General features: G+C 38.5%; 1 protein-coding gene across 11 annotated transcripts in view; it reads right to left on the bottom strand.

Moving 5' to 3' along the window:
• Positions 1 to 22072, bottom strand: part of BAZ2B (bromodomain adjacent to zinc finger domain 2B) — a 229667-nt gene that overhangs the window by 6903 nt on the left and 200692 nt on the right. For 4 of the 11 annotated variants that reach the window (XM_063318319.1, XM_063318321.1, XM_063318322.1 and 1 more), the window contains 11 exons: positions 21849 to 21923; positions 17704 to 17944; positions 16203 to 16265; positions 13671 to 13815; positions 11035 to 11714; positions 8110 to 8386; positions 7608 to 7763; positions 6517 to 6677; positions 4274 to 4584; positions 3754 to 3889; positions 1924 to 2070 (listed from right to left, as the gene is read on the bottom strand). In XM_063318319.1, coding sequence (XP_063174389.1) covers positions 1924 to 2070; positions 3754 to 3889; positions 4274 to 4584; positions 6517 to 6677; positions 7608 to 7763; positions 8110 to 8386; positions 11035 to 11714; positions 13671 to 13815; positions 16203 to 16265; positions 17704 to 17944; positions 21849 to 21923 — 2392 coding nt within the window. The remainder of the gene's footprint in view (positions 1 to 1923; positions 2071 to 3753; positions 3890 to 4273; positions 4585 to 6516; positions 6678 to 7607; positions 7764 to 8109; positions 8387 to 11034; positions 11715 to 13670; positions 13816 to 16202; positions 16266 to 17703; positions 17945 to 21848; positions 21924 to 22072) is intronic. The other 7 variants (XM_063318325.1, XM_063318327.1, XM_063318328.1 and 4 more) reach the window with 3 other exon arrangements.

The raw sequence follows: 22072 nt of genomic DNA, 5'->3' as shown, positions 1-22072 counted from the left end.
CTGGTTGCTGCTTTCTGGGCTAACTGAAGCTTCTATGCCATCTTCAAAGACAGCCCCCATGAACATTACAGTAGTCCAAATGAGAGATGAGCAGGGGATGAGTTACTGTCCTCTTGCTTTGGATAGGGTTGCACACCAGATGAAACTGAGCAAAGCTTATCCTGGCTATGGCCTTCATCTGGCCAACTAGCAATAGCTGAACTCAGGAGAACCCCCAAGTTGCAGACTTGCTCCTTCACAGGCAGCCCCACCCTATCAAGAGACAACATCTGAGACATCAAAGAAGAACAAACAGTAGCTCTGTTTGGTTTGCACTCAACTTCAGCCTGTTTCTTTCCTTCCAGATCCTTATAACCTCCATATACTAGCTGAAGATACTGTATTGACAGCTCCTCCTGTCTGGCATGGGATAGCGATGTACAGCTGGGTATCATCAGGATATGGATACCATACCCAGACTGACAAATGACATCTCCCAGTGGCTTCATGTAAATGTTAAAAATTTACACCTGAAAGGGCCAAACCCTGCAGCACTCCCAAGTGAGCAACTGCTTGGCTGGCTCTCCTCACCCCCACCATTAACAGGAACCACTCACTAAGGAGCAGAACCACTGTAAGACACTGCCACTGATCCCCAAACCTGTAGATAGTCCAGAAGTGTACCATGGTTGATTGCATCAAAGGCTCCTAAGAGATCTAAAAGGATAAAGAGAGATGCAGTATCCCATCCAGGTCATGACAAGGGTTATCCACAAGAACAACCAATGCAGTTATTGTCCAGTGCTCAGATCTGACTGAAAAGAGTCTAGATAATTTGCTTCTTCTAGGATGCTTGGTAGTTCTACCCCAACCCCAGTCTCAATTTTTTCCCTGAAGAAAGGAAGTTAGAGACAAGGCAATAGTTCTCAAATAATGGATTGGGGGGTGAGGTGGGGGCCCATTAGGAGGGGGCCACAAGCTAGAGCCACTTTCAAGGCTGCAATACTTCCTCCCAAACTGAGGTGTCAACCACCTCCTAGATCAAGTCTGTCACACTCCCCACAGATCCTGAAGGAGCAGGGGAGCACAGCTAAGTGCACAAGTGTCCAAGGACAAACTCCATCCATTTCAATGGAGTCCACAGGTCAGAAAGAGTTCCAGATAACATGTTATAACATTGCCCCAGGCACCCATGAGATTCAAGACTTGGGTGAATCTTAACGACTTTATTGGCAAAGTGCTCTGCTAACAGGCCATAGCAGCCATAAATCTACTTGCTGCCCTTTCCCTAAAAAAGGACTGGCCATCCTAAACAGGTCTGTTGGATGATAACCACAGACACAGTAAGAGAGGAGAAGTAACGATACTTTTCCTCCCTTATAGCTATGATGTCGGCTCAAACGTGAAGTCATCCTTGTGCTTGTTCACATACATTTTTCATCTTCCTCCGCCAATGCTCCAGGCATCTCTTCTGTCACTTTATCTCCTGGTGGTCCTTGGTACATTAAAGCTAGCTGGCATGGAGAGGCCCTTGGAAACAATCACATCAAGCAGACGGATTGCCTCCTGTTGCCAGCAGGAACCAAGGACTCAACAGAGCTGCTGCAAAGTCACTGGAAAAATCTGTAAATGCCCATAGAAAACCATCCTGAACCATAAGGTGCCTGGAGCAGTCCATCCTAATTCTAGTCCTTCATTAATAAATTTAATAAATATCCATGTATTAGACTAGTTTTCCTAGTAAGAATTGCCTTTATTTAGATAAACAGATAAGGTTTAGTAAGTCAGAGAGCTGGATTCTCTTGTAAGTCAGAGGCATATGTGAGTAGTTAACTTATTATTTGGAAACTACCATGTTTTGTAGTTTAGGCATAACAATTGCATGGCAGTTAGTGAGAAACTTTGAAGGAAAAAGTATCTGGATTTATCTCCAATTTATATTACCTTGGCTATGCAGGCAGGACAAAACCAATCACCATCTGGAATAGTACTGATCTTGGGCCTATGGCAGTACGTATGACAGCCTTTATCACAGCCATCACAGAGAAGCAGTAGTTCCTCATTATCTCCTTTTCGACATATTTGGCAGTACTAAAATAGAAAGAAATTATTTTAGATAAATGTGTTATCTTCCACTGTAACATGATAACCAGCATGCTATGGAGACTATAGCAATAATTTAAAATTATGCTCAACATCTGTCGTCATATGGACCATTTTCACTTACAGCAGAAGCAGAGAAATAAAGAAATGATCTGTCAAATAAATATATATTCCCCTGCCTCCTTATTTTTATTAGATTAACTGACCTTGTCTGAGCCAAAATTCTCAACCAACTCAATTAGAGAGAAATTGAGGAAGTATGAAAATTTTGTAATGTTCTTAAGGCATTTGAAAAATTGATTCCCAATTATACTATTGTGTTTGCAATTGTGCCAAGCTGGTGTTTCAATCTGTGATCATTTAGAGTTCAAATAAAAATAAAAATATGATGGATAATGCCAAGCCTATTGGGGCAGAAAAGTAGATAAGCACCCCAGGACGTTGATATTTCAGTATCTCTTTTATTTGACACAAAATTAATGTTGAAACAGAAGTCACAACATCATGTTGCCAGCCATTGGGCACACAGGGCTCACCCCCTGATCTTTTGCAGGGCAGATTTAGGGAACAGTGGAAATAATATGCCAGCCTGGGGCAACATGGTGCTTTCTTTGCACAAAGGACATGTAAGCTGTGTTCTTACGTTGAGCTTATTGCTTGCTGGTTAACAAGGATAAACATTTTGTGTGGACAGTCCAAGCCCAAGAACTAAATAGGGGTCACAACTATCATAAGACTTCATTTTTGAAGGCTATCAATGATAATCTTCACTCTACAATGTATTTGCTTTTATGACATAAGCAGTGCCTAAACCTTGGAAGGACTTTGCTTTATCCTCCAATTTTTAATGGAAAAACACCATTTAAAATGACAGTATTTCCAGTGTTAGTAGAAAATCATTCCAATGCAAACAATATTAATAAAATGTGCTGGAAACACACACATCACAGTAACAAGTGAAAAATAAGTTTGAAAGTTTGCAGCAAGTTGGAGAAAGAGATAGTTATTTCAAGAGTGACACACTCACTGTTTATAAGTAATTTTTCCCACTGATTACTATAGCATAAAAAGCTATTTATAGCATAAAAAGCTTTAGTTTCAGAAATCTGATGCCCAGGATTCATGCAAAATCTCTTACATGCATTTGCATGCCATTTATGAATATGCAATTAACATAGCAGTGCTTGTTAATTTGTCATTTCTATGCAGAGATGGACATCTCAGCTTGTATGCCTGTACAGCTGTCCAATCTGCACATACAGTTGTATTAGGTGGGCATGCAAAGAAGCCATGCACATCTTTAAGCATGTACTTTGCATCTCATCTTTCTGAAAAAGCCTTTAATTGCAGTCTTTGACACAGAACCCCCATTATGGCAACGCAGAAGGCGTCACTTTATTAATTGCATGGTGACCTCTCCCAGAGAGAGGCAGAGAAACTCCACTAAGTTCAAAATATGCCAGCAGAAGGGCTATTTGTCATGTGAAAGTTCAGAATACTGAATCTGGCCACAAGAGAGCCTGATTTTTTAAAAAAAAAAATAGTCTAATCAGTGTAAAAGTGCAATTTAATTGTTATGATTTTGGGATGCAGCAACAAGGATATGCTATCAACTTAGGTATCTGGAAAAGAGGAAAATAGGATATGTAAAAATCAGTTAATAACACTTACAACTTTCATAATAGATTTTTCCCATGCTATTGTTTTCTGTAACTGCTGAATGCACAGAGCTACCTGTGCAGCACTGCGAGCTTCTGATAATGCCCTTCTCCATACCCTTAGCCCTGGAGCAATATCCTCTTCCATTCTGCATTGAAATATAGAGAAATTAAGCAGGTCACATCCATTTTCATCAGTTCCTGAACGCGGAACAATCATTGTCACATTGAAAGCCAAGCAATGACAAAAACATACACAGCCAATAAGGGTAATAAGGCTTAAGCAACTAAATTTGATGTAGTGCACAGACTGTGGCTACGTGCCTCAAAGCTGAATCACAATCGTAAGATAACTTTGCAGGATTAACATACGTAACAGAAAAAAAAAATCTTTACAAAGCACCATGCATAAAAACGCAGTCCATATGGATCAGAGACATACAAGAAGATACATAGATAAACACACAATAGAAAAATAGGCTCCAATTAGCAAAGAAGCACAATAATTTTTCAAGTTAATCTCAATAACCTACCCGTCACCATCACCACTAACGGATGGTGCAGGAGCAGGGACAGTAACTGTGCCCACATTATCCAGTTTGATCTGAATGGTGGTACTTAAGGGGCTCTTCAGATACCTTCGCTCTATGTTCCGCTCCAAGTCAGCAAGTCTGGTTACAGCTATATCTAGAGGGTTGTCACTCTTCCGTTCTAGAGTACAGCTACTGCCTTCTTCTCCACCAATACAATCACCATCACGCTTCTTGTGCAACTGAGTGATTGATTTATGTTCATAATATACCAAGTCTTCCCTTTCCGATTCTGGTTCGGGGCAAATCCAACCCTACATTTTAATAGAAAATGGTGCACATATGTGTTTGGTACTGTAACCATTTCAGTTTGGACAATGGATGGATCATCTGATTACCTCCCTAAACTGTGCATCTCTTTGTTCTCAAAAATTCAGGATGAAGAGCTGTTGATTCTTTCTTTGCTATACTACTTAGACAACAAAAAATGTTAATTTTAAAATCAGAATTCTATGTTACATCTTTTGGGGGAAAATATGCAATCCAACAAGTTCCAATGTAAAAAGTGGATTTTAACCCATACCCAAGAGCCGGTGCTATCGTGGGAAAAATATAACTGGCACAAATCCTGGTTTTCCATTCTTAACTCATGTTTTTTTTTAAACCTGCAATCATCTCTGATGACTCACAGTAACAAGGTTAATTCCCATTAATTGTGTGATACCTGACATCTTCATATTGCACGTTTTGTTAATTCAACAAGAAAAAAAATGCACCTTTACATATATTTATCTTTTTCCCTAAAATTTTAAAAGATGCCAGAAATTACATTGTTGATTATCATGACTAATGGTGAACATAGCTGGAATTCAAAGAGTTAGCCTTTGCTCTTACTCAGTGGACTTATTATTCTGATTATATGGAAGATCAAAGGATCTTTCCCACATGCATGATAATGTGCCTTCCCCCTGTCCTCAAGATGGGAGAAAAGGAGAAAATTGTTGTCTCCACAGTGATCCTTCTGCTGCACCTTGAAAATGAGGCCAGCAAATCTGCTGCCTGCATATGAGGGTGGGGGCAGTGGTTGCTGCTGCTGCTGCTGCTGCTACCCTTGGGAAAATGAGGAGCAAAAAGAGGACTTTTCCCTCTATCTCCTGAAGCAGGATCCCTGCTTTTACCTCGATGCTTGTTGGGGAGCCCCACTATCTCAGTTTTATCCAGCAAGTGTGGAGGTTAAAGCAAGATCACTATTGTGGGAAAGCAGCAGGGGCTGCTGGTAGGAATATTGATCCAGGAGATTGTTATTCTTACTAGAGTCAAAGGAAAAAGAAAAGTTTGGCTGCTGGGGGAGGCTCTGTTCTCTTTGACAGCCAAAGGAGAAGTGACTATGGAGGCAGAGACCCCCACAGGCAGATGGGAAGGGCAATCCCATAGTGGGCCAATTAGAACCCTTAAGGCTACTGACCTCCCCCTAGTTCTTCCTCCTCCATGTGAATGGGAATGTTCACACAGAGGAGAACTTGTATTTGCAGAACACTTGTTTCTACCGGATCACTTTACTGTGAGGCTGTGTCCTCAGTGATAGGCAGCCATCTTGGAGCTGGGGCCAAGGAGCTATGTAGATGACACAAAAGGCAGAGAATAAATTGCTCAAAGTTGCATTGCTTGTATAACTCCTTTTCCCATATACACAAGGAGAGAGATGCTGTTTCAGATTTACTAGTCTATATTCCAATAAGGATAAAATTAAAACCTTAAAAAATTGATGCTATTGGTCCCCATCACTCCAGTAACTGACAGAACAAAAGTCTAAGTCTACGCTCAAATGTTTCCCTGAACCATGCAGATGTGAGACCAGTGAACTAATGTATGATCCCAGAAATGTTGAGTTTAATGATATTGCACTAAATTTTACTACATGATTCTGAGGTCCTGCAGATCAATGATGGCCATGTTTCCTCCATAGTATTTAGTAGATTCCTTGGTTCATGGAAATAGTTACATTTTTTTTAAATCCTGTCTCCTGTTTCTTCTTTGAAGATTTAACCAACCATAAAAATAAAGTCTACTTCATGTATGAAACATAAAAAAGGATGAAATCATTTCATTCTAGGTAATACTAATACTCTTTTGATTTTTTTATTACTAAGAATAATCCTTAACTCTAGAAAATCTACCCTAATAAGTTTGAATTAGCACTTTACTCAATAATTACTAAAAATAGATTTTACTGAAATATATTTTACCTTGATTTGCAAACTAGCTGATGCCACTCTTCTTTCTAAATCCTCTACCTGCTGAAGAATAGCAATATCCATATCCATGGCTTGCTCTTCTATGGACCAATTTTCTACTATATCTCGTGTTACTTGGTTTTCATCATTTTCATTTACTTCAATAATTGCAGCTGTATTTGGAAAGTAGATTGGGCTATTTTAGTATAACTTTTGGATCAACTGTGTTACAGCACGTTACATTGAGGTCAATGACAACAGATTTAGGAAGGAAGGATCTAGATAGCCTCTTCAAGTCCTGAAGGGTAGCAACAATCATTTATCAATTTAAGAGGTTCCAATTAATCTAACAAGCTTTGAATTGCTTCTGTAGACATATAAATGTATACACAATTTATAGATGTATAGTATCATTTGCTTTTCTGTTGAATTCAATAGGTTAGAATGTTTGGGAATCTTTAGCTCAGAAAAATAGTGACAGAATGGAGATGAGGAAGGTTGATATAATTATGCATAGCATTGAGGAACTCCACTGGGATAGGTTTTTCTCTGTCTTTCTCAAAACACTCAAACAGCCAAGGGGTCATCTAGTGCAGCTGATTGGAAGGAGATTAGAACAGACAAAAGAAAGTATTTCTTCACAATAGCATAATTAACTTGTGGAATTCATTACCACCTAAGCTGGTGATGGCCACTAACTTGGATGGCTTTAAAAGGGGATGGGATAAATTCAGGCTGGTCAAGGGCTATTCATCTTGAAGGTTCATTGTCATCTCTGGATTGAGTCAGCCTGCCTCAAATACCAGCTGAAGGAGAAGACGGGAAAGAGATGTGTCTTCGTCTTCTGCTTGCCAGCACACCAGGTTGACCATTGTGACAAACAAAATGCTGGACTAAGATAGGCCTTGGCTTGATCCAGCACGGTTATTCTTATGTTCTAAAGTTTGTTGATCAAAGAAAAAAAGTCCATTAGCCATTTTATTATAAATAGGTCACCCAGATGTAATGTTACTTCTGCTATCTGGGCTATTAGAAGGCCATCTTGAAAGATCTATTTATCATTCTACCATTGCATTTCACTTTTTTTCATTTCAATTACATACCATCTTTATTCTTGAGGCAGGCTAGAGTAATGTAATCCATATGTTTTTGTATTTGCTTCTGTAAGGCCTTTTCTCTAATTCCCCTGAGATGCAACACTTTAACCAAAGCTTTTAGGTCTTCTGGGTCAATAATTCTCCACCAGCCAAACTGCATTTCTGAATCAAAATATGGAGACAAAGAAAATTAAAAATGTACAAATACTCTAAATAGGAAGTGGGCTTTTTCCCTCCAAAACTCAATTCTCCTAGATCCAACAATATGGATATATGACCACAGGGAGAACTACAGCCATAGTTGAGATTCTTGCTGTTATTGTCATTGTGGCTGCTTCCAGAGACAACTTCTTTCCTAAAAAATGAACAGTGGTCTGCCACCACTGTTTCAGAGAGAAACAAATACTAGGCCATTTTTAAAAAGTCTAGTCTCTACTTCAAACTGAAAGAACATAACTAGAATTCTAAAATTGGAAACATCTTTAAAATAAAATAAAAGGGTACTTACCCTCTGGGATAGGCTTTGGATTAGGATAATCAACTGGTTTGGCTACTTCAACAAGAACAGAAGGTACAGAAGTCTGTTTCTCAGCCTGTGGCACTGGTGATTCGCTTTTACTTGTTGGAACACTGGGTGTCAAGAAAGAATTACCGTTGCCTTCTGACAGTCCTAAGCCGGATCCCATACTAGGCAATGGAGATGAAAATGGAAGATTTGAACCAATAACTCCAGTAGGCCATCCACAGAACTGAAGTCCCATCACAGGCAATCCTGTCTTCATCTGCTATACCAAAAACAATTTGAATAGTATAACCATTAGTTATATAACAGCTCCATGTAGAAAATTGAAATCAGTACAGCTTTTTAGTAAGAAGATGAACATACAATAATTCCCAATCAATAAACACTGAGAGCCAATATAGTGCACCGATTAAGGTATTAGAGCAGAGAGATCCAGGTATAAATCCACACTTGACTGTAGAGCTCACTGAATGACCTTGGGTTAGTCATTATTTTTTAGCCCAACTTACTTCTTAGAGCTCCCAGTGTATGCCATCTTGAGCTCTCAGAGAAAAGGTGGGATAGAAATGCAATGACTAATAACAAGGTATATGCAAAGAGTTCCATAAATGGCCCACCCTGTGCATGGAACAGACAGTACCTGTTCTGGGCATAGAACCAGAATATGCATATTCCAGAAAGATGTTCTGGGATGGGAGTCAGCAGGGAAAGTACACAGCCATCAGCAGTGGTGCATGGCAACAGCAGCAGCTAAGTGGAGGTAAGGGAGAAGGAAGGTACTAGAAAGATTTGGAGAGGGATGGATGGGCTGATCAGATGTGCTACCCTTGAATTCATAAACAGCAGTCACAAGTATCAAGGAGGAAGGTACTGGAAAGATGGGAAAGGGACAAGTAGATTAATCAAGTATGCCACACTTAAATTCTGATGTGGCAGCAGGAGCTATGGAGAACGAAGGTGTTGGGAAGACAGAGGTGCTGGGAAGTTTGAAAAGGACAGATGGACCAGCCAAAGCTTGCCTGCTAGCAGGGAGGTAAGGCACCGTGAAGATCAACAGACAAGGCCATGTGGAAAAGAACAGAAAATGGGGCAAGGCTCACTCATCTAAATCTTTCTCAGGCAGATCCCGCAACAACCAAAATGTTGGTCAAACAGCCAATCTCCAGGTATGAAACAAAGCACTTTTTCCAGTTTGTGAATGCCAATCAAAGGATTAAAAAAAGATTAAATTAACCCACTAGAAAGTTGACTGTAACATCCATAAACTTATTGTACATGCAAAATAGCAGCAATAGCAATCAGTGGCTTGGATCCAGACTGCTCCAGCTGGCAGAACGGAAGCCTTCAAAAGTGCTCCAGAGGATGGCAATTGTGGTTGCAGGGGGAGGGAAGAACTGACAAAACATTGCATAAAAAATGGGAGTTTTTTTTAATCAGTGGGTTTCAAAGTCTGGATTCAACTCAATAATTAGTAATATCACTTTAAAACATCACAAAAATTCATGCTCTCACATAGTACAGTTATTGACATGCAACAAAAAAAAGATCTGCTTTCAAATCTGCTTCAGAAAATGTTTTGCCTCTGATTGCCTCAGGCACCATTTTGTATCCAAAGTCTTCCCTTGATTTAGAAAATGCAAAACTTTGTATGTCCTCATTGATTATAATAGGGAAATTAACAAACAGCCTTAACTTTTTTCTTTTTTTCAAAACCTTTGATAGAACTGGGTAGGACCTGCAGGCACAGTAGTGCTTTCTAAGGGATGGGAACCAGCCAAATATGAGATAAGTAAATTCAAGATTTCAGTGCTAAACTCCTGTCAAGTGGGAGGGGCCTTCTCATTTCTTGGCAGAAATTTGCAGGCATAGTTGCACCTTCTTGGAGATGAAGTCTACTAAGATAAAACAGGACTTTGTGCAAAGATATCTTTAAAATTCAAAGAGGTTAGCAGGGATTTCATCTCCCTCACTCTAGTTCGTAAACAATTTGTAAGGAAACAGTACATATACCAGAGGTATCAGTAGATAACTACATTTAACAGACTTTGAATACAATGGACATTTCTGTCCAGATTCTCCATCTTCCTAAATCAATGTTGGATCTGAAATCAGGACAAGACACTTAAATTTAAAATATATTACATGATATTTACATCATTTGTACTGATTTATATAATTACACAAATGATGGGAATTGCTGCCTATGTGACATACTTTCAAATTGAATGGACATTCAGAAATAACACACACTCCCTCCTCTGGAATGGTTTATTAAAATTGAGGTTTGACTTGAATATGCAACTGTCTAGATTTGAATGTTACAGTAAAATTTCACCTATACTAAACTGTGCATAGATAGATCAAGTATTAAATACCCAGTAAGTGTTCAGACCTCACACTAAGGCATGGTTTGTTTTAAGTATAGTTCATTGAAAAAGCCACAATGGCTCAATTGAAAAATAATTGTATGACAGAAACAATGGTTTATAAACCACAATGGCTGATTTCAAACATCACATTAGCCAAAATAAAACAAGTCATATTATGGCTTAGAACAATGGGTGAGCCCAACTACTGGTTTGAATTTTGGGGGAGATTCCAATCAAAAAGAAGCTGGAAGAAGAAAAGGAGAGTGGTGATTTCACCAATTCCTTCCCTCCTTACATCTCCCTGCATCACCCACTCCTACCTGACTCCAAAGGTCTTCACACTCAGAGACTAGAAATTAACCTCTTTCCTTTATAACAAATGGTAGTTAGGATCCCTATCAATGCTCCTAACATCCTTTATAGTCCTAAGCCTTGCTATGCTGGAAGGTACAGTTCATCAGGGGAAACGTATGGTGTTTTTTTCCCCCTGTAGAAAGCATAGAGGATGATGAAACACCCTGAACTGGAATTAAATGCTTACCTGTAGTGGTGACAAGGCAAATGGACTTAATCCCATTAAGCTTGGAGAAGAGGCTGAACCAATAAGTGGAGATGGAACAGGTGAAGGTGATTTGGATGGAGGATGAGAATGAGGCGTTAGTGAAGCAGCCGCCGCCGCGGCAGCAGCTGGTGAATCTATGTGGGTAACTGATGTATCATCGCAAGGAGTTCTGGGTAAAAGGCTGAACCACTGCCTGCTCTTTTCTGTAAGAGTCTTTAACAGCTGGTCATTTGAAATTAATGGAGAACTATAAAATTTCCCTGACCCAGTTGCCACAGGATTAAAAAGATGGTTTGGATCAGGTCGTTCACTGCTGCTTTGTGATAAAGAGGCCTGGTGGCTACACAGTGAGGTTTTAGAGCTATTCTGATAAGCTAACGAGCACCCGTTTGCTGCATTGCCATTGGCTTTGGGGGCTAGACTGTCCGACTCGGGGGGCATTTTTGCCACTTCCAAAAGTTTGCTAAGCTTCGAGAAGGAGCCAGGCTTCTGCAGGAAGAGATTTGTGCTATCCTTCTCTTTGAGATCCTCTTTCTGATTACGATGTGTTGCATTTAAACAATTTATTTTTTCTTCAGAGGTCTCAAAAATTTCTTCTTTGATATGAATATTTTTGGCCTTTTTCAGCTTCTCTTTTTCTTTTGCAATTTCTTCCAGACCTGTATGCATAGAAAGATAGTTACTTACTCAATTTACAGCCAAGATGGATCTGTTTCTAAGCTGTACATCATAAGAAAAACCACATTGTCATCTGAGAAGCATACTCTTGATTTATAGAATAATTTTAGAAAAAAAACAAGGCAGGATGTTAATCTAGCATAAAACCAACAGCAATAACCAAAAAGTTATAACCAGTGTATATGAGGCTGACCACCATTTTGTTTCAAGAAATGAAACAGAAAAACAATCAGAACTGCTTCCTCTTAACATCTGAACTGAAAGTGTTTGACACTTCAGCAGAAGGAGGTGCCAGAGAGAAGAGACAGTGTTATTAAATGCATCACACAAAAGGGATTCATGTGGAGAAAGCCTTTTTGCATGCTCTGATACATAAACGTAAGTAAACACTTCACTATTTGTAGAAACCTGAATAAGAGAGAAAGAGCAAGAGAACGCCATGCCACATCTTTCTTTTTGGTGTCCTAGCTTATTCCATGGAGTACTGTTCCATTTTAGTGACGCAGAATATTTTTAAAAAATGATACAAAAGTGTAACTAAAAATTCTCCAGGACACAACAAAGAGGTGCTATGCCGTAGAACATTTAAAAATAGCAACCTCTCTCTCTCTCTTAAACACACACACACACGTCTATAACTGAAAAGTAACTATCAGAACCCTGTTCTAAATAGTATTCCAAATCACAATGGTAACACTGCTGGGGAAAGAACAGTATTTTCCAGAATTTCAAAATAAGAAAAAATAGGGCTACTGTACATGTAGACAATAAAAGCAACATGGATTACTTCCACAAGTACCTAGAACAAGGCAAGAGATCTCCTACCCATGGTTTAGTACCAACAATGGGGCTTTTTTTGTTTGGCAGCAAAACTCTGACAAAACATTTTTATAAAAAATCCCATTCTGCAGCACCCACCATACCTATGCTTCATTCAGAGTCCCAAGGAAAATTATTTTTACTTAATGTACTTACTTTATTCTTTCCACTGCCTAAATTGCTTATGTTAATTAACAGTTATGAAGTGCCTTAAAATTAGGCGTTATCCTATTATAACTAAGATTCAAATATCAGTATAAGGAATGTACTATTCATTTTTGATATCAAGCTTTCTCCATGTTTTTCTGTAAGGTGAGTACAGTAAATCCAATAATTGTGTTACTAGTTGTACCAGAACATGCAGCACCAAAACAAAAGAATGTGAATGAATTCAAATTTATACCTATAATTCCTTATAAAGAGAAGCAGACCCTTCTAGATAAATATTTGACACTGGATAAACATTCTGAAATGTAAACTCTCCGGAATAATTTAAATCTATGTTCAGAGAGCAGTTCCATTTTTTTAAATAAGGAAACTTTTCATTCTTTATCCCCACATTTTTCTGCTTCTCCTTTAGCATGTGTCAACATGCATTAATAAATACCTTCACAAAGAACAAAAGAAAAGGGAGAGTCACACAGAAAAGAACAGATAAAGGGAAGGAAAGGAAGTGTTTGATGTTTCTCTCTCCCAGTTACAACCTCTCCAGTGCATTTTGGATACCTTTAGCATAGATAATAATCACCTTTAAAGCCATACAGGGCATGGGGCCAGGTTTCTTGTGAGACTGCCTATCTCTGTGGTTTCTGCCAGTCCCACTAGATCCGGCAGAGTGGGCATACTCCAGGTGCCCTCGGTGAAGCAGTGTCACCTGGTGATACCGAAGGAACATCCCTTCTCTGTTATGGCACCTGCCTTATAGAGCACCTTCCTCCCAGAGACTTAATTTGTTCCAAATTCTAAATTTAGGATTAGCAATATTTCACTAAGGCAACATAAAAGCAAATTCAGTCCTTCAGTGAGGACTTATCAATACCAGCTTCTGGCTAAAGGAAGGCTTTGACAGAGAAAAGTTGTGCAAACTGTTTTTCAGTGTTCCGAGTCTAACTCATTACCTTCTCCACTTTCCATGCCTTCAACAAAAATGCCGCCACATTGGGGCAGAATCCAGTATCGACGTCTGTAACGGTCCTGGCCAAACATCATTGAACGTAAAGAGTGAGAAGCTTCAAATAACTTTCTTCTATACTGGTTTTGTTGCTGTTGTATCAAAAAAAAAATACAGTGGTATGGTCATAAACATTTTCTTCCAAGTTATGCCAATGAACAACAGACAGATCACAACACTTTCTGGATGTTTAAGCTACTTCCAAAACTATGCTTTTATTCTGCGTTTGAGAAATTAAGAGAGCCCAGTGGGTGATGATGTGTCACACTGGACAAAATTAGAAAGAAAGCCTAAGTCATTTTGGACTCACAAAACTAGTTTCATGGTTCTTGTAATCCTGGTAACTAGTATTTGTTAAAGGTGCTTTCAAGGGTGCCAGGAGTAGTCCATTAGCACATTTGAGTCTTCCAAAGCACACAAGGATAGCTCTGACTCCAGAATAGAGAGCACATTAGGATCACACAATCCAAATAACAGACCACAGAACAAGGCAACATGATGCTTTTTTGTAGTGCTCTTTGCAGGCTTGTGTCAGCATCAAATGACATAATCAGCAGTCAATTGTCACCTGGATACAGCCCTGGATTCCTGTTTATAATATCTCACAGGTTAAAATTAAGCCAGGTACAGGAGCTTGCCTTACACTTTGTGGTATCTGTAGCAAGTTGCTTCATCCTTCCTCACTCCTCAACAAGACTGAAATTTGGTTACGGCAATGAGGAAAAATCCTGTGAATGTGTATAAATGCTAAGGATCTACAGTCAGGACCAGAAATATTGGAATAAAGATAACTGTTTTGGCATTTGGCCTCTGTACACCACCACGTTGAAGTTGAAAGGAAACACACCCAGATCGGAGCAAAGTCAGGACTTTCAGCTGTAATTCAAGGGGTTTGACAAAAGTGGGGCACTAACCATTCAAGAAGTACAGCCAGTGGCATATACACCCCCCCATCGTTGGTGGCTCGTAAGTAATGGAGCAAACCAACATCATTACAAACATAAGGATTGCCTTTAATACCTGGATGAAAATCCTTTGCAGTCAATGACTGCCTGAAGTCTGGAACCCATGGACATGAACAAATGCTGAGTTTCCTCCCTCCAGATGCTTTGCCAGGCCTTTACTGCAGCTGTCTTCAGCTGCTGCTTGTTTGTGGGGCTTTCTGCCTTCAGCCTTGTCTTCAGTTAAGTGAAAAGCATGCTCTATTGGGTTGAGATCAGGTGACTGACTTTGCCATTGAAGAACATCCCACTTCTTTGCCTTGAGAAACTCTTGGGTAGCTTTTGCTGTATGTTTTGGGTCATTATCCATCTGCAATATGAAGCGGCGTTCTATCAGTTTGGCAGCATTTGGCTGAATTGGAGCAGAAAGTATAGCCCTATACACTTCAGAATTCATCCTGCTGCTTTTACCAGCAGTCAGGTCATCAAGAAACACCAGTGACCTGGTTCCATTGGCAGCCATACATGCCCATGCCATAACACTGCCTCCACCATGTTTGACAGATGATGTGGTATGCTTTGGATCATGAGCTGTTCCTTTTCTTCTCCATACTTTTCTCTTCCCATCGTTCTGGTGCAAGTTAATCTTGGTTTCATCAGTCCAAAGAATCTTATTCCAGAACTGGGCAGGCTTGTTTAGGTGTTTGCTGGCAAAGTCTAATCTGGCCTTTCTGTTCTTGAGCATTACCAGTGGTTTGCGCCTTGTTGTGAAGCCTCTGTATTTACATTCATAAAGCTGTCTCTTGACTGTAGATGTTGACAATGACACGCCTACCTCCTCAAGAGTGTTCTTGACCTGGCTAGATGTGTTCCTCTTCACCATGAGCAGAATTCTGCGGTCATCCACTTTAGTTGTCTTCTGTGGTCTTCTAGGCCTTTTGCTGTTGCTGAGCTTGCCCGTTAATTCCTTCTTTTTCAGGATGTTCCAAACTGTTGTACTGGCCACTCCCAATGCTTTTACTATCTCTCTGATGGGTTTGTTTTGTTTTCTCAGCCAAATGAGAAAACCTCCTTCACTCGCATGGACACCTCTTTGGACCTCATGTTGAGAGTTCCAGTGAACAGCTACCAAATGCAAATGTAACACTCAGAACCACCTCCAGGCCTTTTATCTGCTTGACTGGTCATGGGGTACCCAGGAAACAGGCCACACCTGGCCACACAGCTGCTTGTCAGCCATTTGTTCCATTACTTATGAACCACCAACAATGGATGTGTGTGTATGCCACTGGCTGTACTTCCTGAATGGTTAGTGCCCCACTTTTGTCAAACCCCTTGAATTACAGCTGAAAGTCCTGACTTTCCTCCCATCTGGGTGTGTTTCCTTTCAACTTCAGTGTGGTGGTGTACAGAGGCCAAATGCCAAAACAGTTATCCTTGTTCCAGTATTTCTGGTCCTGACTGCATTTAAGAACACTTTAAACACTTTATATCTACATTATACTGACAAACTTTAAATTTATAGAGGTACAGCTTACCTTATTCAGTTTGTCAATCTGTTTCTCTAGTTCCTCGACACTCGCTGTCTGGTCCCCATCATCCTACCACCAACAAATAAAATGCAGTAATGCATTATTTTCTATATACTAATTATGCTCACAAATATAAAACCAGAATTTTATGAAATATGCCTCAAAAATCACAAAGGCATTGCAATCATAAACATATTTGTTATGGAATGTGGACCTCAGATGGGACTTTACTCTCTACAACAGCTGAATACCTAGGCACAAGTATAGCAAAAGACCAATGGTTTTTTAAAAGCTTATTGATCTCAGCAGGGCTAGAGTAGTACATGCAATGGCACTATGGCTTCATTCGCACATCATGCTGAGCCTTGGTTCACTGACTAGGCCATAAGCCTTGATTCCACATAACCCTAAGTCATAACCAGCAACTTTAAGTCAAAACCAGAAAAACTTGTTGTGGCAGTTTCTTTTCAGCAAAGGACACAACAGTAAAGACCTTCCCTATTCCTTCCCTCCCATGCCTCTACACAGTTGGTAAATAAGAAATGTTAACACTACAATCAAACGAACTCTATCCCCTTCAGGAAGATTTCAGAATTATAGTATGTAGAACTTCAACACATGACAATTTTAGCACCTCATGTAGGACTGGCTTTCATCTAAGTAATCAACACTGCATTGGCCAACTTGTACCTCTGCTTTAACTACTCCCTCCTCAATTATTTTCCTTATCACAATATCACTCTCCTAATATTCTCTCCAAAAACCATATACTGTAATCTACCCAAAGTATCTCTAAGAGTACTTTAAGATTCCACCTTTTGGCACAGATTTGAAGAATTACAATCTGAAATAATCACCATCTAAATTCTATTACATTTCATACTCCTTAAAAGTTCATTCAACTGTTTTCTCATAGTCAATAACAGACTGTCAGTCTGGTTGACTCCGACTTCAAGGTAATTTATAATTTTATTTTAGCACTGATGTGAAGCCATAAAAGCAACTTCATGTGGTAACTTGGTTGCAAAATACACCACTATCAATTCATGTATCTTTTAGATCTTTTTAAATTTATTTTTTCTTTAAAAAAGAAATGATTAAACTTCAGTTTTCATCTTTTCCCTGACAGACACTCAAGTTAGAACTCTGTAATAAAAGTACAAACTTAGGCCAGGATTCAAAGAACCATGAGATTAGCTCAGGAGGTTCAAGGTTTCTTCATATCCATCCACAGCAAAAAGACTAGCAAGCTACTTCTGAATCAGTAAACATCAGCTGCTTCTTTAAGTGTTTTAAATTCAGATGCACACTCCCACAGAGCAGATCCCTCATTTTGTCTCTAAGACAGAAGTATCTTTTAATGATAAGGAACTCAAGCAAATTTAAGAGAATTTGTCATAACCTGTTTTAGCACTTTTTCAGTCAAGGCTTTTAATATAACACCATATTAAAATCACAAATACTTTGTAAACTCCAACATAACCTTGTATTTATGAAAAACACTCACCTCATCTTCACAAATATCTTTCTTTCCCTTTTTATCATCTTTCTCATCATCTTCTTCCTCATCCTCATCTGCTTGATCATCGCTATAATCATCATCATCATCATCATAATCGCTCTCCCCTCCCTTCCGTCTCCTTTTTCGGCCTGGTGTGGGCGTACCTAGTGAATGGGGTTCTTCTCCCATATCACCTCCTCCTGTAACATCTCGCTTGCCTGTTTTCTTAGCATGAATGATTCTAAGCCTTCAAACACATGGTAGACAAGCAATATTATGGAGCGTTGTTATAACATCCATAGTTCCTCCACATCTCATTGAGAGGAAATCATGAGCTTCTCCTTATGCATTTGAACCATTTCTGTCACATAATTTATTGTAGCGATTGAATTGGCACTTGAGAGATGTAATTCACCAACAGGCTCATTTTTATTGAAGATGTAAATATATTCAGCAAGAACTTTTAATTCTTTTATTTTATTTGCTAGGAATCATCAGAAACCACAAACCTCAACTCTAATCTAGTTCTTCACCAAATATTTTAGGTCTAATGTGAATTTTACTGAATACACTAAAATTTTGTTACAACAGGCAGGAGCAGCAGAAAGACTTCCATAGCCTTTCCTATAAGCTGAAGAAACAAATATTTAGTTGTATTCCTCTTTTGGTCAATTCCTTAATCTCCGTAATCAATTTCCATACACATTTTAAAAGCCCAATGTGAACTTTAACCAGAAGATAATAAACCTGATGCTTGGTTGTGGATTATCTGAATACAAATCTCTTCTCAAGTGTCTGCATATTACTTTATATGATATTTTATTAAGCATTAATCTTGTAGCACTCTGGTAGCAGAAGCCTTAGTTTCATTTTTTATGAAACAAAAGAAACTTACGTACCAGTAAGTACAGTTGTGGTAGCCCTTCATCTCTTACCCTACAAAACAAGATTCCATACAGCAGATGTTACAGCTCTAACTACCAGGAATCTAACAGGCAAATATTCTGAAACAGCCTAGCAAGTACTTCAGTAGCCAGGCTGCACACACCCTTTTAGTATTTTGGCATATAACAGAATTTAAGGAGATATGAAAATGTGTGTTTTTGAAAAGGCAAGGATTTTACAAGAAAGAAAAGAAAGGAGAAAGAGTACGAATTAGGATGGCAAAAGTAGATAAATTATGGTAATTGAATGCTTCTATGTATTTTTTCAGTCTCTTTTTCTTCCTTTCTTCACCCATCCTACAAAACAGTATTCCATACAGCAAGTGGGTATGATGCAGTGCAGCTGGCTTGTTAAAAAGCAGATTGGAACAAAGCTTATGTTTTTAAAAAGAACTCAGTTGGAGGATGTTTATCAGACTAGTGTAAAGAAACATACAGGGATGACTTAAAATGTTTAGATATCCTCAATAAGCTATTCTTCTAGTACAAAAGATGAAAATTACTTTTAATATTCTAATTTGCAGATAGTTAGATGCCCACTGCCTGACCAAGGAGATATTAGACTGAAATTTTATACTATAACATAGGCTTTAAGAAGTAAAATTATACAGATATCTCCAGTTTAAATACCTGCACCAGTATTACAATCATTGAAAAATTAATTAATGATGCATTCTGTGCTTGTGCACTGACAACCATCCTATTCTAAAATATTACAGTTCAGCATAACTAGTATTAGAGTAGACCAAGCATCTTGGTGAAGATAATTAAAACATTAACAAAAAATATGTTTTTAAAACACACACATGAAAAACTTACTTTGATAGTCACAGAGTCTGGCATTAAGTGCCACTTGATTTTGATTTTCTTCCCAGAGATCTTCTACTGATGTATTGCCAATGTTTAAACAAGCTGTATTGCTGCTAGCCAATACGTTTTACTTTTCTCCACATTCAACTAACAAGAATAAACTAGAAAGACAGTTCTGGCAGTATGCAATTACTTTCACTTGCCCTTCCTAACCCCCAATAAAAGAACTGTTTCTCTCCCAATCATTTACTTAGAAGTGTGAAATCACAGTGTCAACAAAGACAGCAAACAGCTGGCCTGATGTTTTCAACAGAGTTCTAGTCCACAGAACTTGCACAGTTCTTGTACCTTTGGCAAGGTATACCTATGGTCAGAGCCCAGTATAACAGCAATTTATAAGAATTACCTAATGTCTCCCTCTAATATATTTATTCTAGCTCATTGTCACTCCAAATAGGATAGGGTTGTATTTTACCATTAAAAAAATAACATGACCCAATAATGAGACCTTTTCTAACTAAGGGAAGCATCTGACTGTAGTGAAGAAAACACAAGATTGGACTTTGGCCAAAAGCCCTGGATTAAAATGTTTAGTCAGACAACAAAACTCAATGGATGAACATGGGAAGGTCAACATCTTTTAGACTAATCAACTATACAACGATCTTTGTTGCTAAGTTAAAGATATTGGGGGAAGAAACAGGGACACTGCAAATGAACTTTGGGAGGACAGGCAGAATAAAAATATAATGTAACTTTTTCATACTCAAGAGATCATGAAAACGTACTTAAGTAAGTCTGATGGAAAAGAAAAGAAAGTTAAATATGAATAATCTTGCCTTCTACTAATTAGAGGCATTTTATGCCTCTTGTGAATGAAAGCTAGAATGTAATACTTAATAAAAGCTTTATCATCTTCTACAACTAAGGATGATACACGGCATATAAAGTTCTGAAGGAGTGACACACATCTAGGATCTGAATAAGATATACACACTGTCTTAAGATTGACCAATGAAATATTTTACTCTTTGAGACTTCAACAGATGCAAAATGAAATGAACCCTTAGCTCATCCTCGTGACATTATTGAATGAATAGTGAAAGAGAAATAGAGGCATCACATAAGATGGGGATGGGAGTGAGAACGAGAAGCTGAGAGTCACAAAGAAGGAAAGATTTAGAAAAATAAGATTTGCCAGTTTGTTAAAAAGTAGAGCTAAATAAAAGAGGAGAAGCAGCTATACCCCCCAAATCTAGTACTGTACTTACATTTGTTGAAAGGGCAGTTAAGAGAAGACTGAATTACCCCCCAGGTGAGACGTGGCAAGCAAGCCTCCTTGCATAGGGGACTGCAGGGCAACTTCAAATGTTAATTAGCCCATAGATAGGGTGATTTAGAACATGGTTTCTTATGTGAGTTAATGATTACAAGGGCCCCACAGATATAATCATGAACACGGTATGAATTGGGAGCCAGTATCATTAACAGAAATTCACAGTCAATATCTTTTTCTTCCTGTAAATTGCTTTAAATCTCTTTTTTACTTCTTCTACCTCCCTCCTGTGGCTCTCCTTTACTTCTTCTTTCTTCAGAGGTGCATTAAAGGGGTGGGGAAGGAGAAATAGGGTTAGAAACACAAGCACTGTAAGGATTTCTTGATTTGCTAAACAAGAAAGAAAAACAACTAAGGAAAAGAAAGTGGAGCCTGGCTATGCATAGCACAGGGCTACACACCCCTCCTGTGATTTACAATTACTTTCCCTTCAAATTCTATGGTAGATTGAGCTATTATACTTGCTGTATGGAATTTTGTTTTGTGCAATGGAAAAAATAGCATCCTTAAAAACTTGACCATTTGTTTTGTAGCAAACAGAACTACCTCAGTAATGGGATGTATCCCCTAAATGTATCACAGGAAATACTTAAAATTATATGACAAACTCTGAGGTATTTTTAACTGATTACCTAAATAATTTGCAATTTTAAAGGTGATCAGAGCAAAATAACTTGGACCTATGAATCCTCTTTCAGAGGTAAAAATATGCAGTTGTTCCAATCATATTCTACTAATGCCAAAAAAAACAAAACAAAACCCAAAACCCAACAATTTAATAACTCCACAAACCTTCAAACGAGAAACAAACTTATTTCTTACAAGCATCACAGTATGACTTTCTTCCAATTTGAGGCCTTCTAATCCACTACCCTTATTTTTCTTCAATAGACTATCAAAAATAAGCTATGAGCTTTTCAAAATTAATTTCCCATTTTAATTAAATAAAGGGAGTTGCTACTTTATTTTACATAGCATGAGATCTCTCTTTGCAAATAATACATGTAACAAATTAAACAGAAATGCTAAGTGCTGTGATATTTTGAAGAAGTATCACTTACTTCCGAAGTTTGCCTTCAACCATCCACTTATCTCTTCTTAAATTTGACATATAATCTATATTCTTTTCTATTTCACTGTCAAAGCAGAAAACATTAATTACATAGGCATAATTTATTGCATAATATGTTCTAAATATGTTTAGTACCTGAGAAAGTATTTCACTACCCAAATTTACGTGCCACCTATTCAAACTATTATGAGTTAAGAATAAATGATATAGTCA

This window comes from Candoia aspera, chromosome 1, assembly GCF_035149785.1.
Source record: "Candoia aspera isolate rCanAsp1 chromosome 1, rCanAsp1.hap2, whole genome shotgun sequence".
NCBI classification, from domain to species: domain Eukaryota; kingdom Metazoa; phylum Chordata; class Lepidosauria; order Squamata; family Boidae; genus Candoia; species Candoia aspera.
The sequence above is the reverse complement of the archived record's forward strand: the minus strand, read 5'-3'. Positions and strand labels throughout refer to the sequence as shown.